The sequence below is a fragment of the Leptodactylus fuscus genome, chromosome 2 (genome assembly GCF_031893055.1).
Source record: "Leptodactylus fuscus isolate aLepFus1 chromosome 2, aLepFus1.hap2, whole genome shotgun sequence".
In the NCBI taxonomy this organism is placed as follows: domain Eukaryota; kingdom Metazoa; phylum Chordata; class Amphibia; order Anura; family Leptodactylidae; genus Leptodactylus; species Leptodactylus fuscus.
In genome coordinates this window covers 68,882,212-68,906,568 of record NC_134266.1, presented here as the reverse complement: position 1 = coordinate 68,906,568, position 24,357 = coordinate 68,882,212, and the positions used below count along the sequence as shown (strand labels likewise).

Here is a 24,357-nt window from a genome sequence, read left to right as displayed (position 1 = left end):
GAGTCTTCAGGGCCTTCTTGAAGCCTGTGATTGTGGGGGTCCGTCTTATGTGTCTTGGTAAGGAGTTCCAGAGTATGGGGGATGCACAGGAGAAATCTTGGAGCTGGTTGTGTGAGCAGCGGATGAGAGCAGAGCGGAGTTGGAGGTCATTGGAGGATCTGAGGTTACGTGTGGGCAGGTAGTGGGAGATTAGTTCAGAGATATATGGAGGAGACAGGTTGTGGATGGCTTTGTATGTTAATGTTAGTAGCTTGAACTCAATTCGGTGGGCTATAGGTAGCCAGTGGAGGGTCTGGCAGAGGGGAGCAGCTGATGAAGATCGGGGGGAGAGGTGAATTAAGCGAGCAGCGCAGTTTAAGGTGGACTGGAGGGGGGCAAGGGTGTTTGCTGGGAGTCCATGGAGAAGCATGTTGCAGTAATCTAGGCAGGAGATTATGAAGGCCTGGACGAGCGTCTTAGTCGTTTCAACAGATAGAGGGTAATAAGTTAAAATAAGTAGATTTATCCAACTTTAACCTACTTTGATAAGCACTATGGAAATTTTCAGCAAATGTCTTTATAAGATAGCTGTTGCAAAAAAACAAAACAAAAAAAAAACCCACCCTGTGATTATTCTTCATCATAACAGGTATGTAGCAATTATTTTTTAACAGCAATCAATATATAAAATATTTGATTGATCCAAAACCTGTTTAGATGCAGGACACTCATGACAAGAAATACATATTCATTCTACATAGACTACTCTGATAGTTTGTCTGTAAGATACTTTATGGCTATTAAACTAATAAGAACACTGAGTAGAGGACCTACTAAGCCTAGCAGTACAGGGGGGGAAAATTGCATGCAAATAAGCTTTCTCTGGCTCTCAGGGGTAAATCCTGCTTAATACCTTGCATTTGGTTGTGATCCATTGCTGCACAGTTTGCCTCCATTGCCTTTGGTCTCCCCTTTTTGGGTACTTCATGGCCACTGCTCATCTGACTGTGCCTGCCCATAACTCCCTGTTCTCAGTGCCTGTGTCCGTTATTGTCATATGCTTCCCTCCAGTTCACACCATGTACTTTCTAACACTCCCTGCAGCTGTTTGTTCCTTTTGTGTAGCACATGGGCCTGCCCATAAGGCATAACAAGTTCACCTGTGGGCACAACTGAGCAAATCCCTGATGATTTCTGCTTAGTTTAGTCTGCTCAGCCCTCTTGACCATGCCCAAGCAATATTGTTTTAGAACAACTACCTCAACATATAATACTACTACTACTACTACTAATAATAATAATAATAATAATAATAATAAATGTAATTTATATAGCGGCAACATATTCCGCAGCACTGTACAATTTGTAGGGTTCAAGTACAGATAAAAAGATACTTTACAAAGAAATAGTCAATTCACACAATGGGTCTGAGGGCCCTGCTCGCAGGAGCTTACAATCTATGAGACGGGGCAGGTGACACAAGAGGTAGCAGGGGTGGCATCGGAGGTAGCATTGCTTATACAATGGTTAGACAATTTTGTAATACAGGTTACTGTCATTACACAAACATAAACCTGTATGAGCCATCATCAATCTTGTCCTTTAACGTGCAGATGGTGCCTGGACATATAAAGTTAGTCTGAAATGGCATCATATTGTGTGGGATAATGTGGGAGCTTGAACAGAGGAGGGTTCATTTTAGGGATTCTAATTACGGTACGGAAGGGTTTACATTAGGAATTATGATAGGCCTGTCTGAAAAGATGTTTCTTTAGTTTGCACGTGAAGCTGTAGAAGTTGGGAGCTAATCTAATTGATTGTCTGGGATAGAGCATTCGAGAGAAGGGGTGCAACTCGGGAGAAGTCTTGTATACAAGTTTGGGAGGTTCTGATAATAGAGGATGTAAGTGTTAGGTCATTGGGTGAATGGAGAGTACAGGTTGGGCGGTAGACAGAGACGAGGAAGGAAATGTAGGGAGGTGCAGCATTATGGAGAGCCTTGTGGATGAGGGTGATAACTTTATATTTTATTCTATAATGAATAGGCAGCCAATGTAGCGACTGGCACAGACCAGAGGCATCGCTGTAGCGTCTAGACTGATAGATGAGCCTGGCCGCTGCATTCAGAATAGATTGTAGGGGGAGGGGAGAGTTTAGTGAGGGGAAGACCGATTAGTAAGGAGTTACAGTAGTCAAGGCGAGAATGAATCAGAGAGACAATAAGTGTCTTTAGTGTATCTCTGGTGAGGAAAGGGCGTATTCTGGAGATGTTTTTTGAGGTGGAGGTGATATGAGTGTGTGAGTGGTTGGATATGGGGGGTGAAGCAAAGGTCTGAGTCAAACACAACCCCAAGGCAGCCGGAATGCTGCCTAGGAGTTATAGTAAAGCCAGAGACTAAAATGGATATATCAAGGTCAGATCTATTAGATGATGGAAACAGTAGTAGTTCAGTCTTAGAGAGATTTAGTTTCAGATACAGCAAAGACTTGAGATTTGAGACAGTAGAAAGACAGTCCCTAATATACTAACTACACATACAGCTCACTGGAAGTGCAAACTTGACCAAAAAAATAGAAAACCATGAGCAAAAAATGTATATATAACAATACAAATCTTTATTAATGTATCATATATATAGATATCAAGAATATTACACAGCATAATAAACTGTCCCTGCCATCTATAGGGTAGCTCTGGCTGTAGTTACAGTCGGCTCCTCACTTCAACAGCTGCATGATTTATATGACATATACCAGTACATCCTTGCAGAACAAGAGAGAACCACCCAGACATATATAGTCTATGGATGTTCTGGAAGGAGTTAAAAAAAATGAAATGGGATCCTCCTTCTTTTACATTTTTCAGCCACATACAACAAGGCAGCAGCCTGGCATTACCAGAGTGGGGAATCCAAGGTTTATGCCTCTGCAGTACCTGACTATCACTAGATGGTAGGATACTGGACCTTACCAGCTCGGTCCAGTGCCCCTGATGATGGTAGATAATCAGTGTACCAATGTGGGTCAGTGTTAGCCTATTTAGTGGTTAACAGTAAGCCGTACCCTAGCAATGGGTGCAGTCAGATAGTGGCCATTACTAAAACATTAGTATTAAAGATAAAAAAACAGACATTAAATATATGTTATTGGAAAATATAAACTCATCCCCACATGACCCATCTAGACCCATCCTCAACTCTGGGACCTGCATCTATGTGAAAAAGGGATCTCTATCCTCCAATTCATGGTGACAGTGAGTGGAGAATATGCCATGCATACAGGGAGGGAGATGCCAAAAAAATTCATGAAGAAATCTGGACATATGCTTTCTCAAGACACGGATAAAGGACCAATATGTACAAGAGAGATGTGGACCTCCAGATACATGGGGCATTTATGGCATATCAATAGGATATACTGTAAATATTTTTAATAGAAATACCCCAGGTAGTCCTCTACTCAGTGCTGCGATTAGCTTAGTAGACATAGAGCATCTGATAGACTCCCTTTAAGACAGTTTCCAGAGATTTTACAATGATGGCCTATCCTTTAATGAGGATAGGCCCTTGAAAATAATTTCATTTATATTGAATTTCCTACATAAAATATGATGCTGCTAACATCAACTGTATGAGTTTTACTCTATGTGATATAGGTATAATATCAGTAAGAACCTGATTTTCTTCATTTCTAAGCCACTGATTAGATATTACACATATATGACCCTCAGGTTAGTTTTTCATAGCATTTTATCTAGATATTAAAACCATATAAGTCACAGTATTTTCAGAGTTTATCAACAAGAACACAAATAAAGTAAGTTTTCTACGTAAATAAAGACTTTCATTAATACTACAAATGAAGCATAGCAAACTAAAATAACAAGCGTATATTTAACTCATTACTATGAGAAAACTGGAAAGGAATTCTGATCTGGGAAATCACAAAGATTATTGTTGTGCCAACCATGTGCAATAACACATAATCCATTTTATTTCAATATTTTAATTAATAATATCAAATTCCTATGACTGTTCCTCATCATGTGAACAAGTAGAAATGTGAAGCTGACGTTGGCATGAGTGACTTGTATCCACCCATCAGAAGAGATGTGGCCTGCACTACATCACTCACCACATGGCAGGTCCAGAAGAACATTATTGAGCCATTTCTATAAGAAGAGGTCTGTTAAACCATTACTGTCAATTACGGCATGTTTTCTGAACCTGTGCTGCCCCAATGTGAAAATACTTGTTAGGTTAATGTTTTGACAAGTCACAGTTGGACCTGTGGAATTTATCAGATACACCAGAAATGTGTGCGTTTTTTTAAGTGAGTAACCGAGGATTAAAGTACATGACTTTCTACTCCTACAAGAAGTGAAAATTGTAGTAATGAGTATGACGTAACCCAAACCATGGGTATACATGGAGACAACTCATTGCCTTTGAGCAAGAGCACTACCCCGGGACCATTTTTATCAGCATAATAATAAATAGAAATTAAAGGAGAATAATGATACGTGTTATAACATGATGAGAGATTAGCACTGCATGAACCAACACTTAAAAAATATTTTGTTTGTTGAATTTGTTTTCTTCTAATACCCATAATGTCTCAGTGTGTTAAAAGAGATATTGGTAACATTTCTGATGGTCTAGAGCACTAGAATGGTAAAACTATAACATCCCTGGTGGTGTAGGGTAGTGAAGTGGTTAATGGTAACATCACTAAAAGTAGGGTACAGATCTGCCCTTTATATATTTTGTCTTGGTTGAACATGTTCAGTTACGTGTTTCACAAGATGACCAGCTTTTAAAAACACATGCTTTTGCAACATTTTGTCACAATAGGGCATATTTGTTAATCCATGTATGCCATTTTTCTGGCATAAAAAGTCACAATTCTTTTTGCCCAAACTGCTAATTTGCTAAAGAAAAATCGTGACTATTTTACTTATACAAATAGGGGGTATGGCAAGGTTGGGCAGCAGTTGAGATTTATCAACATTTATGCCAGAAATCTGAAACTCTCTGGAAGAGGGTGCCCATTCACTTCAATTGTAGTTCTAAAGATACAGTACTATCTACATTACTCCCAATGAAATTAATGAGAGCAGAGGTGTATCTTCATCCACCAGGAGTTCAGCCACTTTTCCCATGGCTGCCTTCAAAGCAGGAATAAAACATCCCCCATTATCAGGATCAGCGGGAGTCTCTCAGCAGTAGACACACAACACTCGGCAATTAAACAATAGAGAAGCATTGATTGTTTTTGCTAGAAGTTTTAACATTAGTTACATAGTAGATGAGTTTGGATGAAGACATCAGTCCATCAAGTCCAACCTATAGCCCTACAGTCCCTACAGTTTTGATCCAGAGGAAGGCAAAAAAAACCATGAGGTTTATGCCAATTGCCCCATTTCCTAGAGGCATATAAGAGGTAGTTTGTCTTGGTCTCAAAGGTGTTTCATGTCTGTACGTCCAGGTACAGGAACACCCGTCACTGATGTTGTGGAGACAAGATCCATACCAAAGTCATGATGTTACAATCATGATGTAATGACGAAATACTATTCTGCCAGTGTAACTTGTTACATAATCATCACTTGCTAAGGCTAGCCTCCAACACCATGATCTAAGTCTAATTGCATCTGTCCCACTTTAATTTTATAATAGCAATATCAATATACCACTCTTCTCTTTCGACTCTGCCATGTGGACTTGGATGCCAGTAACGCCTGGCCAGGAGTCCTCCCTACTCCTCACTACACGAAGGCTTCCTTGGAACTAGAACTAGAAAAATACACGTAGATATTATGTTACCTGTAACCATAGCAGCAGAGTGTAAAACATGCTTCCCCGCAAATTTTGATTCTGGAAAGTTTCATGTGGTTCTTCATTATAAGAAAACTTTTGTAATTGGGGGTTAGGGGGCATGGATAAAAATGTTAAGCACATACCAATAAAATGTGCAACTGATTTCTGAAGGACTTGGGATGAAAACAATTTAATTTAAAAGCTGTAAGTTTACATTGGTTCTGTAATTTCTTGGCATAATCTTTTAGAGCTGGAAAATGATGAAGAGATTAACTAGATTTATGTTGGCATGACCAGGTGTGTGCTGGCATGTAAGTAGGTAATAGAAGGAAAAGAGTCGTTACAAAGAGCAAGCTTATGGTTTTTACCAATTACCCCAGGCCAAAGATATTACCTGCTCTCCTCATTCAACAGGGTCATATTTGTACATTCTCTTCCCTTGTAATGAAGCAAATAAAATCAAAGAATTCCCAACTAAGTAGAAGATTTAGGGATCAAATGTTTCTGGAAAAGACAAAGTAGTTGTGTATATGTATACATAGAGGTAAAGCCAAATAAACACGAAAAAGACAAAAACTTTTCGCTAAAGAATATTCCCTGCTGTGTTCAATCAGGAAGCATGGCGCTATGTAATGCCTTATCTATTGCTTGTAGAATCCAAGCTTTAAGTACTTTAATTAAAATGTTCGCTTTCTTGGTGTGTTTTTCTCCACCGAGAACCGATTGTTAATCTTTCCTAATTCCCACCTTGAGGTGCTCTTGCCAGGACTTAAGTACACAGAGACCACTTATGTAGTAATGTGTAACAGGCTTGTACTGCCTGCTGGGTAAGGAACAATTTTGTAATGCAGCATTTTATTCGGGATTTTATGGATCAGACAGCTATAGTAAATGACCACATCCATGGATAAGCTGGAGGATTTTAATTAGGATACTGTGGATGTAAGGAGCTGAAAGGCTGGATTGTAAGGGTGTAAGTAATGGTTCACACCTCCATGTCACAAAATGTCCTAGCTTGACACCTCATCTCTATTTTTGTATCCCGTAGTGCTGCACATTTGGAACAATGGCTCTTATTATGAATGTTGGAAAGAAACTATTTCTTAAGTTAATGATGTGCAGGTAGTTTAACTATAGATGAATAGATATGTAGTAGAACTTGATACTTTATGGTACATATACACAGGGTTGGGTTCTGTAACCAAACACATTTCAACTTAAAATAAAGGAATATATTGTTCCGAGAAGTCAAATTTACCCATAGCCAATTGGGTCAATGGGAAGAAATGTCATAATATAATACAAGTTCCACTATTCACCTGATAAACTCCCACTGTTATATCGTGTCCTGTTGGTCTATGCTCCAGCGGTGATGTGCCAACTACCACGTGACCACTGTAACCAACACTGCCCTTAGCGTTACATCTCTGGGGTGAGTGATTGGCTGCAATGTTCATGTTGGTAGTAGGGCATGTCATGGCGGACACACAGGGTAACAGAGACCTCCGCAGCTCTGCATTAGTGATATTAGTGCTGGGACATAGCGATATATCATAGATTGTAAGCCCTTGCGGGCATGTCCCTCTACCCTACTGTGCCAGTTGGTCATTGTTAGTATTATATCTGTATATTTTGTGTACTGTATGTAAACCCCCAAATGTAAAGCACCATGGAATTAATAGTGCTATATAAATAATAATAATAATAATAATAATAATCAGGTGCATAATGAAGCTAGTTTTGTCTGTGTTAATTGATATATTCTGGGCAATACAAGATACACTATGTGTAATACATGATAGAGCAGTCTTAATAAATTTGCCCCAGTACGTCCACAATGCATCTGAAAATGGTGCCAACATTTGGTTTTACCATAAATCAGCATAGTGTTCAATTGATTGTGAATGGTCGTATGGTGTTGCCGCTCCCGGCTGTAATGTGGCTATCCAGTGTTATCTGATGGTGTAAGAACACAATACAATAATCATAATTTTCTGCTCTGCAAAACAGGATAAACTGTGATGTAGAAAATAGAGAAATAAACAACTGATGTTAAATGACAACATGATCTGCGTGTGGAGCAGGAAAGTCATAAAACAACATTTCTAATTTCACTTAGTGTATCTTGTATTGCCCAGTATACATCAGTGATACATGCCAGACAAAACAAGCCTCATCCATCTTTTGCCTATGCATGTTGTAAGAACTCCAAAATACTGTGTCAAGTAAAAATTTCAGTATTTCCTGTTTAGAAAAATGTGAGACTTCCAATAATCTAGAGCGTCAGAAAAAGCAATTTGCTGGAACATCAGTTCAATGGTTCTTGTCTCTATGGACAAAATCATCACAATGTGTTCTGTAAACATACATACCATGACATTTACATAAGTAATCAAGATCAAGTGACTTACACGCTGCCAGTTTCTTCTCAGAATTGGGGGTAAATCATGCCAGCTGACTTAATCATAACCGTTAATTATATTAGTGAATTGGCCGTATCCTGGCACAAGTGTAAAACTATGGTCACCATAAATTCTGATATAGCAACTGAGATACAAGACTTTTTTCTACTTAAGAAAAATACAATATGCTCAAATGTGTGCAACAATATCTCAATATGGCTGCCTAGATTAACTGTTGTCATTCCAGGTTTTCCCCTCTCAGGGTTTCTCTTGTCTTCTCTCCCCTCAACTTTGTGACTTCAATAAGTACTTGCTGGGCAGACTTTGCCTGTGTGATGGACAACTCAGGTCAGACCTGATTCCAAGACTAAACTGCGCAGTTACCATTCTCTACGCGTTTCACCTCAAAATTAACTGAGGCTCATCAGGAGAAATTACCCTAATACCCTAAGCGGATCAGAATATAGTTTGTGGTTAAAACCGCAGTTTCCTGAGGCCAGTTGGTAACCTCTAGTACTTAATGTGGCCGAAACCAAATGCTGCAAGCACCAGCCTATTTAAAGACCAGTGCGCATCAAGTCTCCACCCAGAGCCGCCCACAAGGAGAGTTGGCTAGCGCTAATTGGATTAAGCTGACAAACCCACTCATGTATGTGTGGCAGGGCTGGTGTCTATTTCACAAAGCAAACCAGATTGCAGTTGAAAAGCCAGATAGGAGTTCATTGAAGAATAAGCGCTGTCTTTGTTCAGAAAGAACTATATAGAAACACATTCTTCCCTATATCGGGTCATATTGCCGTCCTATTTCATGATAGTTCTATGCAGCACTATGTTGATCAAGGGGCCGGATTGGATCAATCGGCCAGATCATCCAATCTCGATGAGACCACTTACCCATGGAAGCTAAATTTTAGTTAGTGAACCCACTTTAGACCGGTGTGGGCATTATGTGTGCATGTGGTATCCATGACTTATGTGGATTTACTCTTGCATTCCTGCTGGTCTATAAGATATTAGGAAAGTGGTTTCTACTGAGTAGGACATTGATCCTCATGTTATTTATATATTCCCTTACAAATTTCAGGAAGACGATACAAAGGGAATATTTTCATATTAGGAGTGTGGCTGATGTTTTTGTGGGACATTAGTTTTTAAGGATCCTAATAAAAGTTAATTTTTAAATATCAGTTTGGTTACTCTATGGGACACCCCATTTCCCCGGATTTTAAATAGTCAATGGGTGTTCGGTTCACCAGTTTTTGGCCTCATGTAATACACAACATATAAGCTAACTCTTAGTGGAGGGCTTTGTGGTGGGCAGGATGAATTACAATACAGTACAATCTGCAGCTGGTATATACTTACTGAACCTTTACAGTAACCAGTAATCTGGAATCTAATCTATAGGGCAATAACAGAAAATGTAAACTTGACCTACCTGTTATACTAGTAATGCTAAAAGTTCTGATACTGATTAGGATTGAGCCGATCTTGAGATTTCAAGATCGATTTTAAAATCCGATTTCTGATCATTTTCCAGCCGATCTCGATCCTGATCGCGATTGTGAAATTTGCTCGATCGCCGATCGGAATCCGATCCTTTCCGAACCCGATCCTCAACCCTAGTCAATGCTTCTCTATGGGAAAAGTCACTTTTAGGGTTGAGCCGATCTTGAGATAACCTCTGATCTCGATCCCGCTGGAAAAGATCGGGTCAGAATTCCGATCACGATCGTGAAATTTACTCGATCGCCGATCGAAATCCAATCTTTTCCGATCCCGATCGCTCAACTCTAATACTGATATAATTGTAATATGATCTAAACTACCATAAGTAGATAAAAGAGAGCATCAGCGCTGGAACTACTGGGGTAACACCAGCAGATAACAGGCCTAATTTACTTACCGATCCACGTTTCTGCTCACAGCTGCGTGCACTTCCCCTTCTGTGGATGCTGCTGGAAGCAGCAGCGGGGATCGGTAAGTACGGCCACGGGCCCGTGAACCCCACAAACACTGCTATCATTATACTCTGGAGTTTTTTTCAAACATTAGAGTATAACGATTGGAGGGCCAGGGGCGGTGAAGGAGCATAAAAAACCTACTGCTACTTACCTCTCCTGTGCTCTGGAAGGCTTCGGCCTATTTGGTGACATTCCAGACGTCAGGTAGGCCGAGCCTGTGTCATTATGCATCGCAATGCAAGCCTGGCTCATGCGACATCTGTACCAACATTGAAGATGGTCAAAATCAGTGGAGAGTGTGCTGGAGCCCAGGACAGGTAAGTAACATTGTTTTTAATGTTTGTATCCTCCCCATGGTCTCCAATCATTGTACTCTCGGGTCTTGAAAGACCCAAGACTATAATAATTGTTCATGGTGGTCCACAATGCAGCATAATACTGTGTGCAGGGGGGCATAATAATGGGGCATAATACTGTGTGCAGGGGCCACTATGTGATATTATAGTGTGTGCAGCAATGCGGTTTTTGTGTGTGGGGGGGGGGGCATGTCAAATGTTCGCCTTGGGGCCCAGCCATTCCTAGTTACGCTCCTGGAAGGGACAGGTGAAGTGCTTGGTACTGGTATTTGTAAATGGCCATCACTCCAATAATGAAGCTCCTTGCTCCCCATGCCAGCACTTTGTATTGCACATATGGAATAAAGTCTGAAGTTTTAAGAAATCCAGTTGAGTGCCATCCTTGTTCTACTTGTGTTATTTGGAAGATTTTTCATTTATTCGGATGTAAGTGCCACGTGGGGATCTGAGCTACCTCTTGTCAATATCTATTTTTTGGGTGCGATATAGTGCTTGGTGCTGTTCCCTATTTTCTTCTTATATCTATTTTAATATAAGCCTCCCTCTAGCTCACATATTTGTCTAGTTTCATCAAAATTTCTTTTGGTATATGCTGGACCAGAAACCATCTCTGATCCTTGGAAAATAACATGTCCAATCCCTCTTTCTCTGAATATCATTGACCCCCATAGGCAGAACCCCATATTATTGCCTTTTATTTTGTGAATTTTTGTATAGACTTATGAATAATGAACATTTCTACATTTACAGGCTGCATTCTGCATATTATATAAGTCATGTACCTGGAAACATTTACTTTGCACTGAAAACATGTCTGGATCTATCACCACAAAACATTTATATTCAGGATTTATTTAAAGAACCTTGAGAAGTGAATGAGATGACATAATGATATGGGAATGGGTCATCCTTTGTATCATGGCTTTAAAAGAAAGGGCTGGAAGGATTAGTTGTTACGTGTAGACATCTTGTTATTTGTCAGATTCTTTGATTTATTCAAGAAGGTAATGTACTGGAAGCAAGATGAGATTAGGAGATCCATTATCCTGTATTCCAAGTATGCAAGTTGATGAACTCTTTGATTAACTAATGTAACTATTCATTCAGTCGGTGTGGAAAATCTGTGTTTACATTGCTCTTTTACAAATATCTCAAGTTCTTATTATAGCGGTAGCACAAACAAAGAGTAAATTATCTACTTAGAGTTTACTTGCGTAAACCCCATGTCCTGCATAAACCTTCCAAGCTCAAGTCTGTTGGTGGCACAAGCAGGATTTCAAGTTTTCTTTTTTCTAAAGGGTTTCCCTGGCACTTGGCAACAGAAACCGAGAAACATTGTTTGAAAGAAAAAGTTTATTTTAATCACTTCATGGCAGGTTTCCTAAATCCACATGTAAGAGGCTGGCATGAAGACAGGTGGCGTATTATATATCCTGGTATACTCATCTCTCATTCACAGAATCGCTGGAGAATATCTTGTTAGCAGTCTGTCTTAAGTGTTTATAATGTGCTAGACAGAAAATCTGGAATAACACAGCTTGGAATGCCCTGTGCCTACACTTCTAGAATAATTAGGTAGCATTTAATAGTCTGTTGTACCTCTTACTTAACTAGCTCCGTCTAAGCGTAGATTTGTAGATGTGTGTATATACAGTCACACCTGATGATACGTTGGAGTGTTCTGTATGAGCAATTGGTAGGCACACCTTAGGTCTGAAAACAAGAGTAAATCATGGCAGATTGGGGACAATAATTGAATTCAGCTAACACTATAATAAGGGTCTCTTAACTGTGTAGGTCTTGTATCCTACCCCATGCTTCCCTCATAGACTACCATATAAAGTGACCAAATGTATAAGTTGTTCTTATGGTTAGAAAAAGGATTATGGAGCAAAATGGTCACTAGCTATTTGGTTGGACTAAAGGCACAACCAAGTTAAGGGGGTTTGTTCAGCCACTTACTAATTTAATTTAATTATAATACTTGTCCAGATGTCCATATTGTAATGGTGGTTTCTTACAACTATCTCCTGGATGGAAAGACAGAGAAGAGTGGGTAGGTTAGCTAATGGCAACCATCTTCTTTAAGTACAGTATGTCACTTGAGAGTTGGATGAAGGTCTCTGGCTATAGGTTCCTAAACAACAGAAATGGCACTGAAATACGGCTAACTATAATAATAGATATTTTACATAACCAGACATCAGTTTCCATGATTCACCAATGAATGATCCCCCTATCAGTTAATATATTTATTACATTACTTTATCTATTTATATAATGAACTGCTATGTACTTACAGTAGTATCTAAAGCTATATGAGATAGAAGTTATCCGACTTATATTTCTTCTAACTTCATCAACCATATGTATGCTCCCCCAAAGTATGCATATTTGTTTATTCCATAGAGAGATATAAGCAGCTAATGTCTTAGGGGGCGTTCACACTACCGCCGCTGTCCGCCCTGGGGTTTCCGTCCTAAACCCCGAGGAAACTGAACAGGGAACAGCTTGCCAGCGTTCAGCTTTAAAACTCATTCATTTGAATGGGTTTTTAAAGGTGACCAATAGTGTCTGCATGTGGCCTCTCCTCCTGGACACCGTTTTTTTGTACAGACACAAAGTCCTACATGCAGTGTGTCTGGGGTTCAACTGAGGGTCACTAGCCCTCCACTCCCTCCTCCATGGACATGTGATGCCTAAAAAAACAAACCATCGGTGTCCGTATGCAACCTGCATGTACACAAAGTAGAATACATGCAGGACTTTGTGTCCGTGCAAAAAAAAAAAAACGGTTTCCAGGCGGAGAGGCCACATACGGACTCCGGTGGTCACCTTTAAAAACCCAAATGAATGAGTTTTAAAGCTGACTGCTGGCAAGCCATACCCTGTTCAGTTTCTCTGGGGTTTAGGATCCCCGAAGCATACAGTGGTGGTAGTGTGAACGCCCCCTTATCTCTTACAGGACAATAGTATCAGGCATTTTGGGATCCAGCATGCACAATACCCATTTTTACTAATATACATCATGCTTGGGACAGTCAAAATGTCCCATACACACAAGCATGTTGGCCAGTCCCCTGAAAATAAGCCAGCCCAAACTACTTTTATTTCATGTATCTAGCCAACTTAAAGAGAAAAGAGTCATTTAAGGACCAAGCATATTATACATATATTATAAAAATGCAGGTCACAACCATGGAGATATGTGTTCTAAAATGTTCCTAATTTACTTTATCCAAGTTGTAAAGTTAATTTTCTACATTTACAACGTGTTTAATTTCACTTACATTGCAAATGAACTCGTGGCCACTGAGATCCATCATTGGCTATTTACAAAGATTTTTTTTTAGATCATCTGTTTAAATATCCTGGAACGAATTCCCCAGACTTTGTAGAAGTCTTACAGCATTCATCTAACTGTATGAGAAAAACACATTAAATATCTGCTGTCAAAAATGTTCTCGGCCAGTCGTCATGTGCAATATTAAAGCACTCTAGGTTATCTTTTCATGTGGTAAGAAATACATGTAGCATACAACTTCCAGATGTTGGACATTGTTGTTTTTTGTTTTGTTTTTTTATTTTTCTTGATTTCATTTTAATTATGGCAGAACTTTAAAAACACAACAAGTAATTGGCAGTGATGTCCGCAAGAACAGATGTTACAACTTAGCTAATAGAGCAATATGGCACTCTTAGGAAGTGTCCCCGTCACAAAGGGACAATCTTCAACCAAGACAAATAAATCACAGAACTAGTTACTAGTTATGTCCATTAAGATATAACTAGTTACTACCTTCCCTTCACCCAGCTGGAAAAGAAGATGGGCTAAAAGACCAACGGCAATAGATACAGGAGGACAGAATATCAATGGCTACTTGATTCATTTTTAAGATTTTTCAGGAGTAGTTAAGATCCGCTTGAAAACCAATGTGTTATACCCATTACGAGTGTTCTTTTGTCATTTTGTAGATAGATTACAGGATGTACTGTAATAAGGGTTTGCTGCAGACAAAGTAGTAAGGTATAAGTAGATATACATTTGCGTGAGAACAAAATGTAAGCTTTCTTTTATCAATTTTATACATTTTTATATAAAACATTTAATAAGTTGCAACTATAAGTGTCATTTTTAGGTATCATTGTAAAGAATTTAAAATTGGTGGAAATGGAACAACTAGTAGCAGCCGGGTCATGGGATTGATCATAGAAGAATATAAAGGGTAGTTATAATTATCCATGTCAATGTCACTAGTGAGAAATAAGATCCCTTATCTTTTATATCCACTATAAACAGTGATAAGCAGAATAGAATCTTAAATGACTTATTAAAGACATAGTGAATTTAGCTTCTCTTTAATGTGTTTCTAATGGCTGTTCTCAGCTTTATACTCATTGTCTATACTGTACATGTGTACTTATCTGTACTGTTTACTATCTTACAGAATGTATGAACTGTACAAGACTGGCAGCAATAGCAGAGAGGATAAGCAACCTTGAAGCTAAGGTAAAATGTCCTATTTCTAGGAAATCAATATGAAAAATACATATAAATGCATATACATAATTATAGTTCAGTGTTCTGCTGTCAATAAAACTTACTGTCAATATTTTTCTATGATTCTGCTGTTCAGATGTCCAGCTAATTCCCCATTTAGTTCTCGAGTCAAAACCTACACTTCCAAATCAAGAGAGCATAATCCACAAATTGATAAGCCGATATTCAAGATAATGCAGTTATGAAGGTGGACACTGGTACTATTGAGAAGCCGGCTTCTCAATAGCACCGGTGTCCATAGAAGCATGTCTAGCAGTCAACAATCTTTCGCCGAGAAATATACTACCCAAAAGTAGCCTCTGAGAACCTCTGTAGCGCAGAAGCACTTGTACACCTTGTAGCAAGCCTTAGTGTCGAATCAGGCTGCACCTGTAATCATTTACATTTATGCCCAGGTAAAACTATAAGCCCGGTTTTGCAGCAATCAGATATTTCTATATGGGTGTGTTATTTTGCCTGCCCTTCTTCCTCCACTATACACTTCTTGTCTACAGAGTTGACAATAAATATCGAGCCTGGGGCAACACGGTGGCTCAGTGGTTAGCACTGCAGCCGTGCAGTGCTGGAGTCCCATCAGGAACAGCATCTGCAAGGAGTTTGTATGTTCTCCCTGTGTTTGCATGGATTTACTCCCATTCTACAAAGACATACTGATAGGGAAAACCGTACATTGTGATCCCATATGGGGCTCACAATCTACATGAAAAATAAATATCATGACTGTATAGGCTGTAATTCAGTGTCAGGTTATGATATGTAACACACTATGTTTGTAAAGTTGTTTGACCTCCTATTTAGACAAAATCTATGTGTAAACTATAAAAATATGTATTTATTTATTTATTCATTCCTAATTGTTCAATGCCCCAAATGTTAATGCTACAAAACTGCATGTACTGCAACTCCTCCAGTACCATTACATCTAATTTAACATGTAACATGTGACCCACTAACCAAGTGTTAGGAAATATGTATTTTTCTTCTGCATGTTTAATTTAGCCTGACACATTCTTCTCAAGCAGTCACTTATAGCAAGTTTTGGATTTCCCTTTATTAACATTGGCCACTCTAATCAGTCAAACCTACTTTATACTCGAATCCCAAATTACTGCACTTGGCAAGAGCAAAGGAAACACTTAAACTGATTTAAGTCTGTTTTCATTTGGATATGAATGCCCACACAGTGAAGCTGATAAAATAAATGTTATTTGAGTTTACTATAATCTTAAGGTAGAAATGTCACTTTTAATAAGTGATATTTGTGTATTTTTAAGGATTTGTTTAGTTTAGACAACCTCTTTTCATGTTACGAGTCTCTATGAAGGCAGATAGTAGGGGACCAGTAGGATTGCTGATATAGTCAGAGAGGCCACATGTACCTACCCAACTTCACCTGGCAGATAGTAGGGGACCAGTAGTAGGATTGCTGATATAGTCAGAGAGGTCACATGTACCTACCCAACTTTACCTGGCAGATAGTAGGGGACCAATGGTAGGATTGCTGATTTAGTCAGAGAGGCCACATGTACCTACCCAACTTTACCTGGCAGATAGTAGGGGACCAGTAGTAGGATTGCTGATATAGTCAGAGAGGCCACATGTACCTATCCAACTTCACCTGGCAGATAGTAGTGGACCAATGGTAGGATTGCTGATTTAGTCAGAGAGGCCACATGTACCTATCTAACTTTACCTGGCAGATAGTAGGGGACCAGTAGTAGGATTGCTGATATAGCCAGAGAGACCACATGTACCTATCCAACTTTACCTGGCAGATAGTAGGGGACCAATGGTAGGATTGCTGATTTAGTCAGAGAGGCCACATGTACCTATCTAACTTTACCTGGCAGATAGTAGGGGACCAGAAGTAGGATTGCTGATATAGTCAGAGAGGCCACATGTATCTACCCAACTTTACCTGGCAGATAGTAGGGGACCAGTAGTAGGATTGCTGATATAGTCAGAGAGGTCACATGTACCTACCCAACTTTACCTGGCAGATAGTAGGGGACCAGTAGTAGGATTGCTGATATAGTCAGAGAGGTCACATGTACCTACCCAACTTTACCTGGCAGATAGTAGGGGACCAGTAGTAGGATTGCTGATATAGTCAGAGAGGTCACATGTACCTACCCAACTTCACCTGGCAGATAGTAGGGGACCAGTAGTAGGATTGCTGATATAGTCAGAGAGGTCACATGTACCTACCCAACTTTACCTGGCAGATAGTAGGGGACCAGTAGTAGGATTGCTGATATAGTCAGAGAGGCCACATGTACCTACCCAACTTTACCTGGCAGATAGTAGGGGACCAGTAGTAGGATTGCTGATATAGTCAGAGAGGTCACATGTACCTACCCAACTTTACCTGGCAGATAGTAGGGGACCAATAGTAGGATTGCTGATATAGTCAGATAGGCCACATGTACCTATCCAACTTTACCTGGCAGATAGTAGGGGACCAATAGTAGGATTGCTGATATAGTCGGAGAGGCCACATGTACCTACCCAATTTTACCTGGCAGATAGTAGGGGACCAGTAGTAGGATTGCTGATATAGTCGGAGAGGCCACATGTACCTATCCAACTTTACCTGGCAGATAGTAGGGGACCAGTAGTAGGATTGTTGATATAGTCAGAGAGGTCACATGTACCTACCCAACTTTACCTGGCAGATAGTAGGGGACCGGTAGTAGGATTGCTGATATAGTCAGAGAGGTCACATTGTACCTATCCAACTTTACCTGGCAGATAGTAGGGGACCAGTAGTAGGATTGTTGATATAGTCAGAGAGGTCACATGTACCTACCCAACTTTACCTGGCAGATAGTAGGGGACCGGTAGTAGGATTGCTGATATAGTCAGATAGGCCACATGTACCTACCCAACTTTACCTAGAAGATAGTAGGGGACCAGTAGTAGGGTTGCTGATATAGTCAGAGAGGTCACATTGTACCTATCCAACTTTACCTGGCAGATAGTAGGGGACCAGTAGTAGGATTGCTGATATAGTCAGAGAGGTCACATTGTACCTATCCAACTTTACCTGGCAGATAGTAGGGGACCAGTAGTAGGATTGCTGATATAGTCAGAGAGGTCACATGTACCTACCCAACTTTACCTGGCAGATAGTAGGGGACCAGTAGTAGGATTGCTGATATAGTCAGAGAGATCACATGTACCTATCCAACTTTACCTGGCAGATAGTAGGGGACCAGTAGTAGGATTGCTGATATAGTCAGAGAGGTCACATGTACCTACCCAACTTTACCTGGCAGATAGTAGGGGACCAGTAGTAGGATTGCTGATATAGTCAGAGAGGCCACATTTACCTACCCAACTTTACCTGGCAGATAGTAGGGGACCAGTAGTAGGATTGCTGATATAGTCAGAGAGGTCACATTGTACCTATCCAACTTTACCTGGCAGATAGTAGGGGACCAGTAGTAAGATTGCTGATATAGTCAGAGAGGTCACATGTACCTACCCAACTTTACCTGGCAGATAGTAGGGGACCAGTAGTAGGATTGCTGATATAGTCAGAGAGGCCACATGTACCTACCCAACTTTACCTGGCAGATAGTAGGGGACCAGTAGTAGGATTGCTGATATAGTCAGAGAGGTCACATTGTACCTATCCAACTTTACCTGGCAGATAGTAGGGGACCTGTAGTAGGATTGCTGATATAGTCAGAGAGGCCACATGTACCTACCCAACTTTACCTAGAAGATAGTAGGGGACCAGTAGTAGGATTGCTGATATAGTCAGAGAGGTCACATTGTACCTATCCAACTTTACCTGGCAGATAGTAGGGGACCAGTAGTAGGATTGCTGATATAGTCAGAGAGGTCACATTGTACCTATCCAACTTTACCTGGCAGATAGTAGGGGACCAGTAGTAGGATTGCTGATATAGTCAGAGAGGCCACATGTACCTACCCAACTTTATCTGGCAGATAGTAGGGGACCAGTAGTAGGATTGCTGATATAGTCAGAGAGGTCACATGTACCTATCCAACTTTACCTAGAAGATAGTAGGGGACCAGTAGTAGGATTGCTGATATAGTCAGAGAGGTCACATGTACCTATCCAACTTTACCTGGAAGATAGTAGGGGACCAGTAGTAGGATTGCTGATATAGTCAGAGAGGTCACATGTACCTATCCAACTTTACCTGGAAGATAGTAGGGGACCAGTAGTAGGATTGCTGATATAGTCAGAGAGGTCACATGTACCTATCCAACTTTACCTGGAAGATAGTAGGGGACCAGTAGTAGGATTGCTGATATAGTCAGAGAGGTCACATGTACCTATCCAACTTTACCTGGCAGATAGTAGGGGACCAGTAGTAGGATTGCTGATATAGTCAGAGAGGCCACATGTACCTACCCAACTTTACCTGGCAGATAGTAGGGGACCAGTAGTAGGATTGCTGATATAGTCAGAGAGGTCACATTGTACCTATCCAACTTTACCTGGCAGATAGTAGGGGACCAGTAGTAGGATTGCTGATATAGTCAGAGAGGTCACATGTACCTACCCAACTTTACCTGGCAGATAGTAGGGGACCAGTAGTAGGATTGCTGATATAGTCAGATAGGCCACATTGTACCTATCCAACTTTACCTGGCAGATAGTAGGGGACCAGTAGTAGGATTGCTGATATAGTCAGAGAGGTCACATGTACCTACCCAACTTTACCTGGCAGATAGTAGGGGACCAGTAGTAGGATTGCTGATATAGTCAGAGAGGCCACATGTACCTACCCAACTTTACCTAGAAGATAGTAGGGGACCAGTAGTAGGATTGCTGATATAGTCAGAGAGGCCACATGTACCTACCCAACTTTACCTAGAAGATAGTAGGGGACCAGTAGTAGGATTGCTGATATAGTCAGAGAGGTCACATTGTACCTACCCAACTTTACCTGGCAGATAGTAGGGGACCAGTAGTAGGATTGCTGATATAGTCAGAGAGGCCACATGTACCTACCCAACTTTACCTAGAAGATAGTAGGGGACCAGTAGTAGGATTGCTGATATAGTCAGAGAGGTCACATTGTACCTATCCAACTTTACCTGGCAGATAGTAGGGGACCAGTAGTAGGATTGCTGATATAGTCAGAGAGGTCACATGTACCTATCCAACTTTACCTGGAAGATAGTAGGGGACCAGTAGTAGGATTGCTGATATAGTCAGAGAGGTCACATGTACCTATCCAACTTTACCTGGAAGATAGTAGGGGACCAGTAGTAGGATTGCTGATATAGTCAGAGAGGCCACATGTACCTACCCAACTTTACCTGGCAGATAGTAGGGGACCAGTAGTAGGATTGCTGATATAGTCAGAGAGGCCACATGTACCTACCCAACTTTACCTGTATCTCTTAAAAAAACAACCACTTTTGACATGACCCAGCAAAAAGTTTTTAAAAAAGAAGTAGCGCCCTGTAAAAGCTTAGGTTGTAAGATCAGCACTGTGTGTTCATGGCTTGGCAGCAACAGTAAACACAGGCACAAATATAGAAGAAACCAAAATTTTACTTGTGACCTCAGTTCTCGGGTTTACGGGTAAACAGCAGTCGCTAATCCCCACAGTGCAGCAACAATAAGTCCATTAAGCAGCCATGATCTGGCAACACCATAGGCCATTCAGATGAAATAGCAAAAGGTTTTCATACTATAGATCCACAATAAATTATCTTATTGAATTGGCCAAGCTATATCCCACACTGGTGAAACAGGGTGGGACTGTGTTCTTTGGGTAAACAGAGTCGGTCAGAGAATGCCGAATTACAACTTAGGTTGGGATACTACAGTATATATACAGTCCTTATTGTCTAACCAGGTTGCAGTTCATCCGTGGCAAACGTACTAGTTCACTACTCACAGGAGACTGATGGTTGAACAATGGGCTAAAGCTGACCAGAGCTGTTAACTGATGGAATATGGGCAATGACAGAATGGAATTTAGCACAGAGATCTTCCCACACACTACACTTCAAGGAACAACTATGCCATTGGCGCCAAAGCACCTCTCTATATATATAAAGTATATTTTATCTTGATGTAGCATTGGCCGTGATATTGTAGCTGTGCAGAATTCAGAAATATCCCAAGGGCCAAATACAGACAATGACCCAGCCCAGGGAGAAATTTAGGTCCACAAAGCAATTTTGCCTCTCTACAGAAGCACAAGGAGCACAACAGTGGGAACTACTCCAAAGAATGTGACGTACCCCCACCTAAAAAGGGAAGTGGGACTCCAGGGAAAGAGAGAGAGTCCCATAATCAATAAGCCCTATAACAAGGGCTGACAAAACCTGTATCCAAGGGGCTTTCTGGGTTTGCTATTGTTCTGAATAAACTTTGGGGTCTATCTGGTAGCCTAATATGTTTAGAGGTCTGTTCTTTGGTCTGACTTTGAGAACAACAGTAATTTTCACAGTCTAACTAGGGTCTGAATTATTTGTTTAAGCTGTGGTTTGCAATAATTTCCTGAATTATATGTGCAGTTTGATTTAGGTTTGGAGGGTTTATTGTAGTATCTGAATTGATTAATTATGATATATTTGCACCTATGCACTGACTGTTCATGTAAGCGTGTGAGTACGTGTGAAGCCAGGTAGAAATCTAATGGGTGTGTGCATCATATGACACAACTTTGTGAGACTTGTATTACAATATTATTTGTATTTAAAGGGGTTGTCCCATCACAAGGATCCTATCTATACTGCTAGTTTATGTGGACTTAAGACTTTTCCTAAGTGCATTGCTTTATCAAAACTGCTTTGTTTGGCCGCTATCTTAATTTATTAACTTCATTGTTTATACTCCGTTTCTATGACGCTTGGGATTATCTGCTCATTTGTCAAGTGATGTAGCTGCCTGCTCTCAGGGGGGGAGGGAGGGGCTGGGAGCAGCTCTGAGCTGTTTGAGAAACTCTGCTACTTAAATGACACAGATAGGGGAGGTGAGAGCTCCGGGATTTCTGAGCTCTTATCAGTCGGTTTAATTGAATTTGGCTGATAAGGGCTGAGATAGGGAGTCCGTTACCTCTGTATGTAATGCAAGCTGACTCAAATCAGCAGCATACCTGGATATATCACCACTGTGAGATGGTACTGCTGTGAACTACCACCATCACCAGATACACCAATGGCCTCCTCAACACTGCTGGGCTGCAGGAGTCTGTTGAGACCACTAGTTACAATTACTATGTCCATCCACTGGCTCCTCCAGTGAGTTGTATGAAGCCACTGCATCCTCTGCAGCCACTCCAGTTACACCCTTGTACATAATATACGTTATATATATTTATGTTTTTCTCATTTTCTTTTCTCTTGCGTTTATTTGAATGTTTAAATATTTCCATGTGTATGTATGTATAGTCAGGTCCCTCTTGCTGGTATGCTGTATGCACACTATATTGTAGTTAGTCTAGACTAGTTAAGACTAGTACCATGTATTTGCAAGATTTTCATTGCAGTTTTTGAGTCTGAGCAGTTACCATACTCCAACACAGAAAATAACATAGCTCAATGGCTCCCTCTACTGGACAATAACATTTCTTACACATTTTTTCTTGGCATACTAAAATTCCCAGTGAGATACATGACTGGAGCTGTCTATTTTAGTAAAAAAGAGAACTCAAAATCACTAAGATAAAAATAAATACATTCCATTTCAGAACATCTTTCTTGGAAAATAACTAATTAGACTTGTCACTAATGGGACAAAATATTTCTTAGTCACTTGTCTTCCCTCGGGGAAATCATCAGAGTAACAGAGCTATTCTGTTACATTAGTTTTAGAACTTAATCATTTACTGGGGTGACTGTATACCAGGTCAGATCATGTCAGACATACCTCTAGCCCATGTTCTGCTTTGTCATTTTGCAAATATAAGTTCTCCATTAGGTCTCATTTATATGGCAGGGCCATGTGCTTAAAAAAAACAAAATAGTTCTCACACAAAGTCTAAAATCCATGCTATAGTTAATGTGGGTGTCACTTTCACTCAAATTAGTTAATAGTGAATATCATATATAATATTTTATGAACATGTTAGATAACAAGCTCTATTCACATTACGTAAGGTTTTTACACTTTCAGGTTTTCAGATGCAGTTTTTGAGGCCAAAATCGGGATTGAAATGAAAAGAGAGGAAGCACCCGTCTTCTATGCTTTCATTTCCTTTATGATCCGCACCTATAAACTGAATATGTAAATACAACCTTAAAGGGGTATTCCCATATCAGGAATCCTATTTATACTGGTAGCTTATGTAAATTGAAAACTTTTCCTCAATGTATTGCTTTAGAAATGCTGCTTTGTTTGCCTGCTATGTGAATTATTCCTCCCATTGTTTACACAGCCTTGCTGGATCTATAGAACAAGCGAAGTCACTCACTCACTTCTCTTGCCGGCAGGACAATACATTCAGCTAATTGCAGTTTGCTGATAAAGCCCAGTCTGATATCTCTCTATGTAAACACACAGATAACACTGAGCCCGTTCTGTACAAACATCTGCATATTACCTAATCTGCATAAGTGTTGACTTTTCCGGTCTCTTTAGCAAGAGGGAGGGGGAGGGAGGAGAAATACTGGAAGTGAGAAGAACAGAATGCTGAAACACTGAGATGGGAAACACCCTTTAAGGCCCTACATAGCAGGCCACAGCGAAAAAGTGCTGCAGAAAAAACTTCAGCATCACGGTTTTTCCTGCAGTGCTTTTCACAGAAAGTCTGCAGAGGTTTCCATAGGTATAATTAACATGCTCCAATTTCCAAAACTGTACCATAGCCGCTAGACTTGATTGGAGTGAATATAAAATGCCACGTTTACACTACGTGGGACCCCTCTGTAAAGGAGGGTGTCCAAGAGCATTGGTAACCCAGACTGGTGATAGTGTACAGCATAAAAATTCTATTCTATCTAAAAAATTCTTAAATATTTTATAGGGTTGAGAACATTGGCCCAGATTTATTATTGTGGTTATGACTAGACATAAACATGACACATGTTTGGCTCAAGTTTGGAGTAATGTGGAAGATCTTTTGCTCAACTTGGCACATTTAGTTTGTATTAAAATTTTTGACTTACTAGACATGTGGGTGTGAAGTCTCAGAAACGGGGAGCATGTCTTAAATGTACAATGATGAGCAAAAAAATCAAAACCGTGTCATAAAATTCTGGCTTAAAGTAAGCAAACTAAAACCTGATACAAACTAGACAGACTAAAAATTCCTCAGATTTATTATCCAGCATCAG

At 40.2% G+C, this 24,357-nt stretch overlaps 1 protein-coding gene across 1 annotated transcript in view; it reads left to right on the top strand.

The window, feature by feature from the left end:
- The window catches only part of COL26A1 (collagen type XXVI alpha 1 chain), a 294,628-nt gene that overhangs the window by 236,810 nt on the left and 33,461 nt on the right, over nt 1–24,357 (top strand). Inside the window, exon 4 of the mRNA XM_075263962.1 lies at nt 14,969–15,030. Coding sequence (XP_075120063.1) covers nt 14,969–15,030 — 62 coding nt within the window. The remainder of the gene's footprint in view (nt 1–14,968; nt 15,031–24,357) is intronic.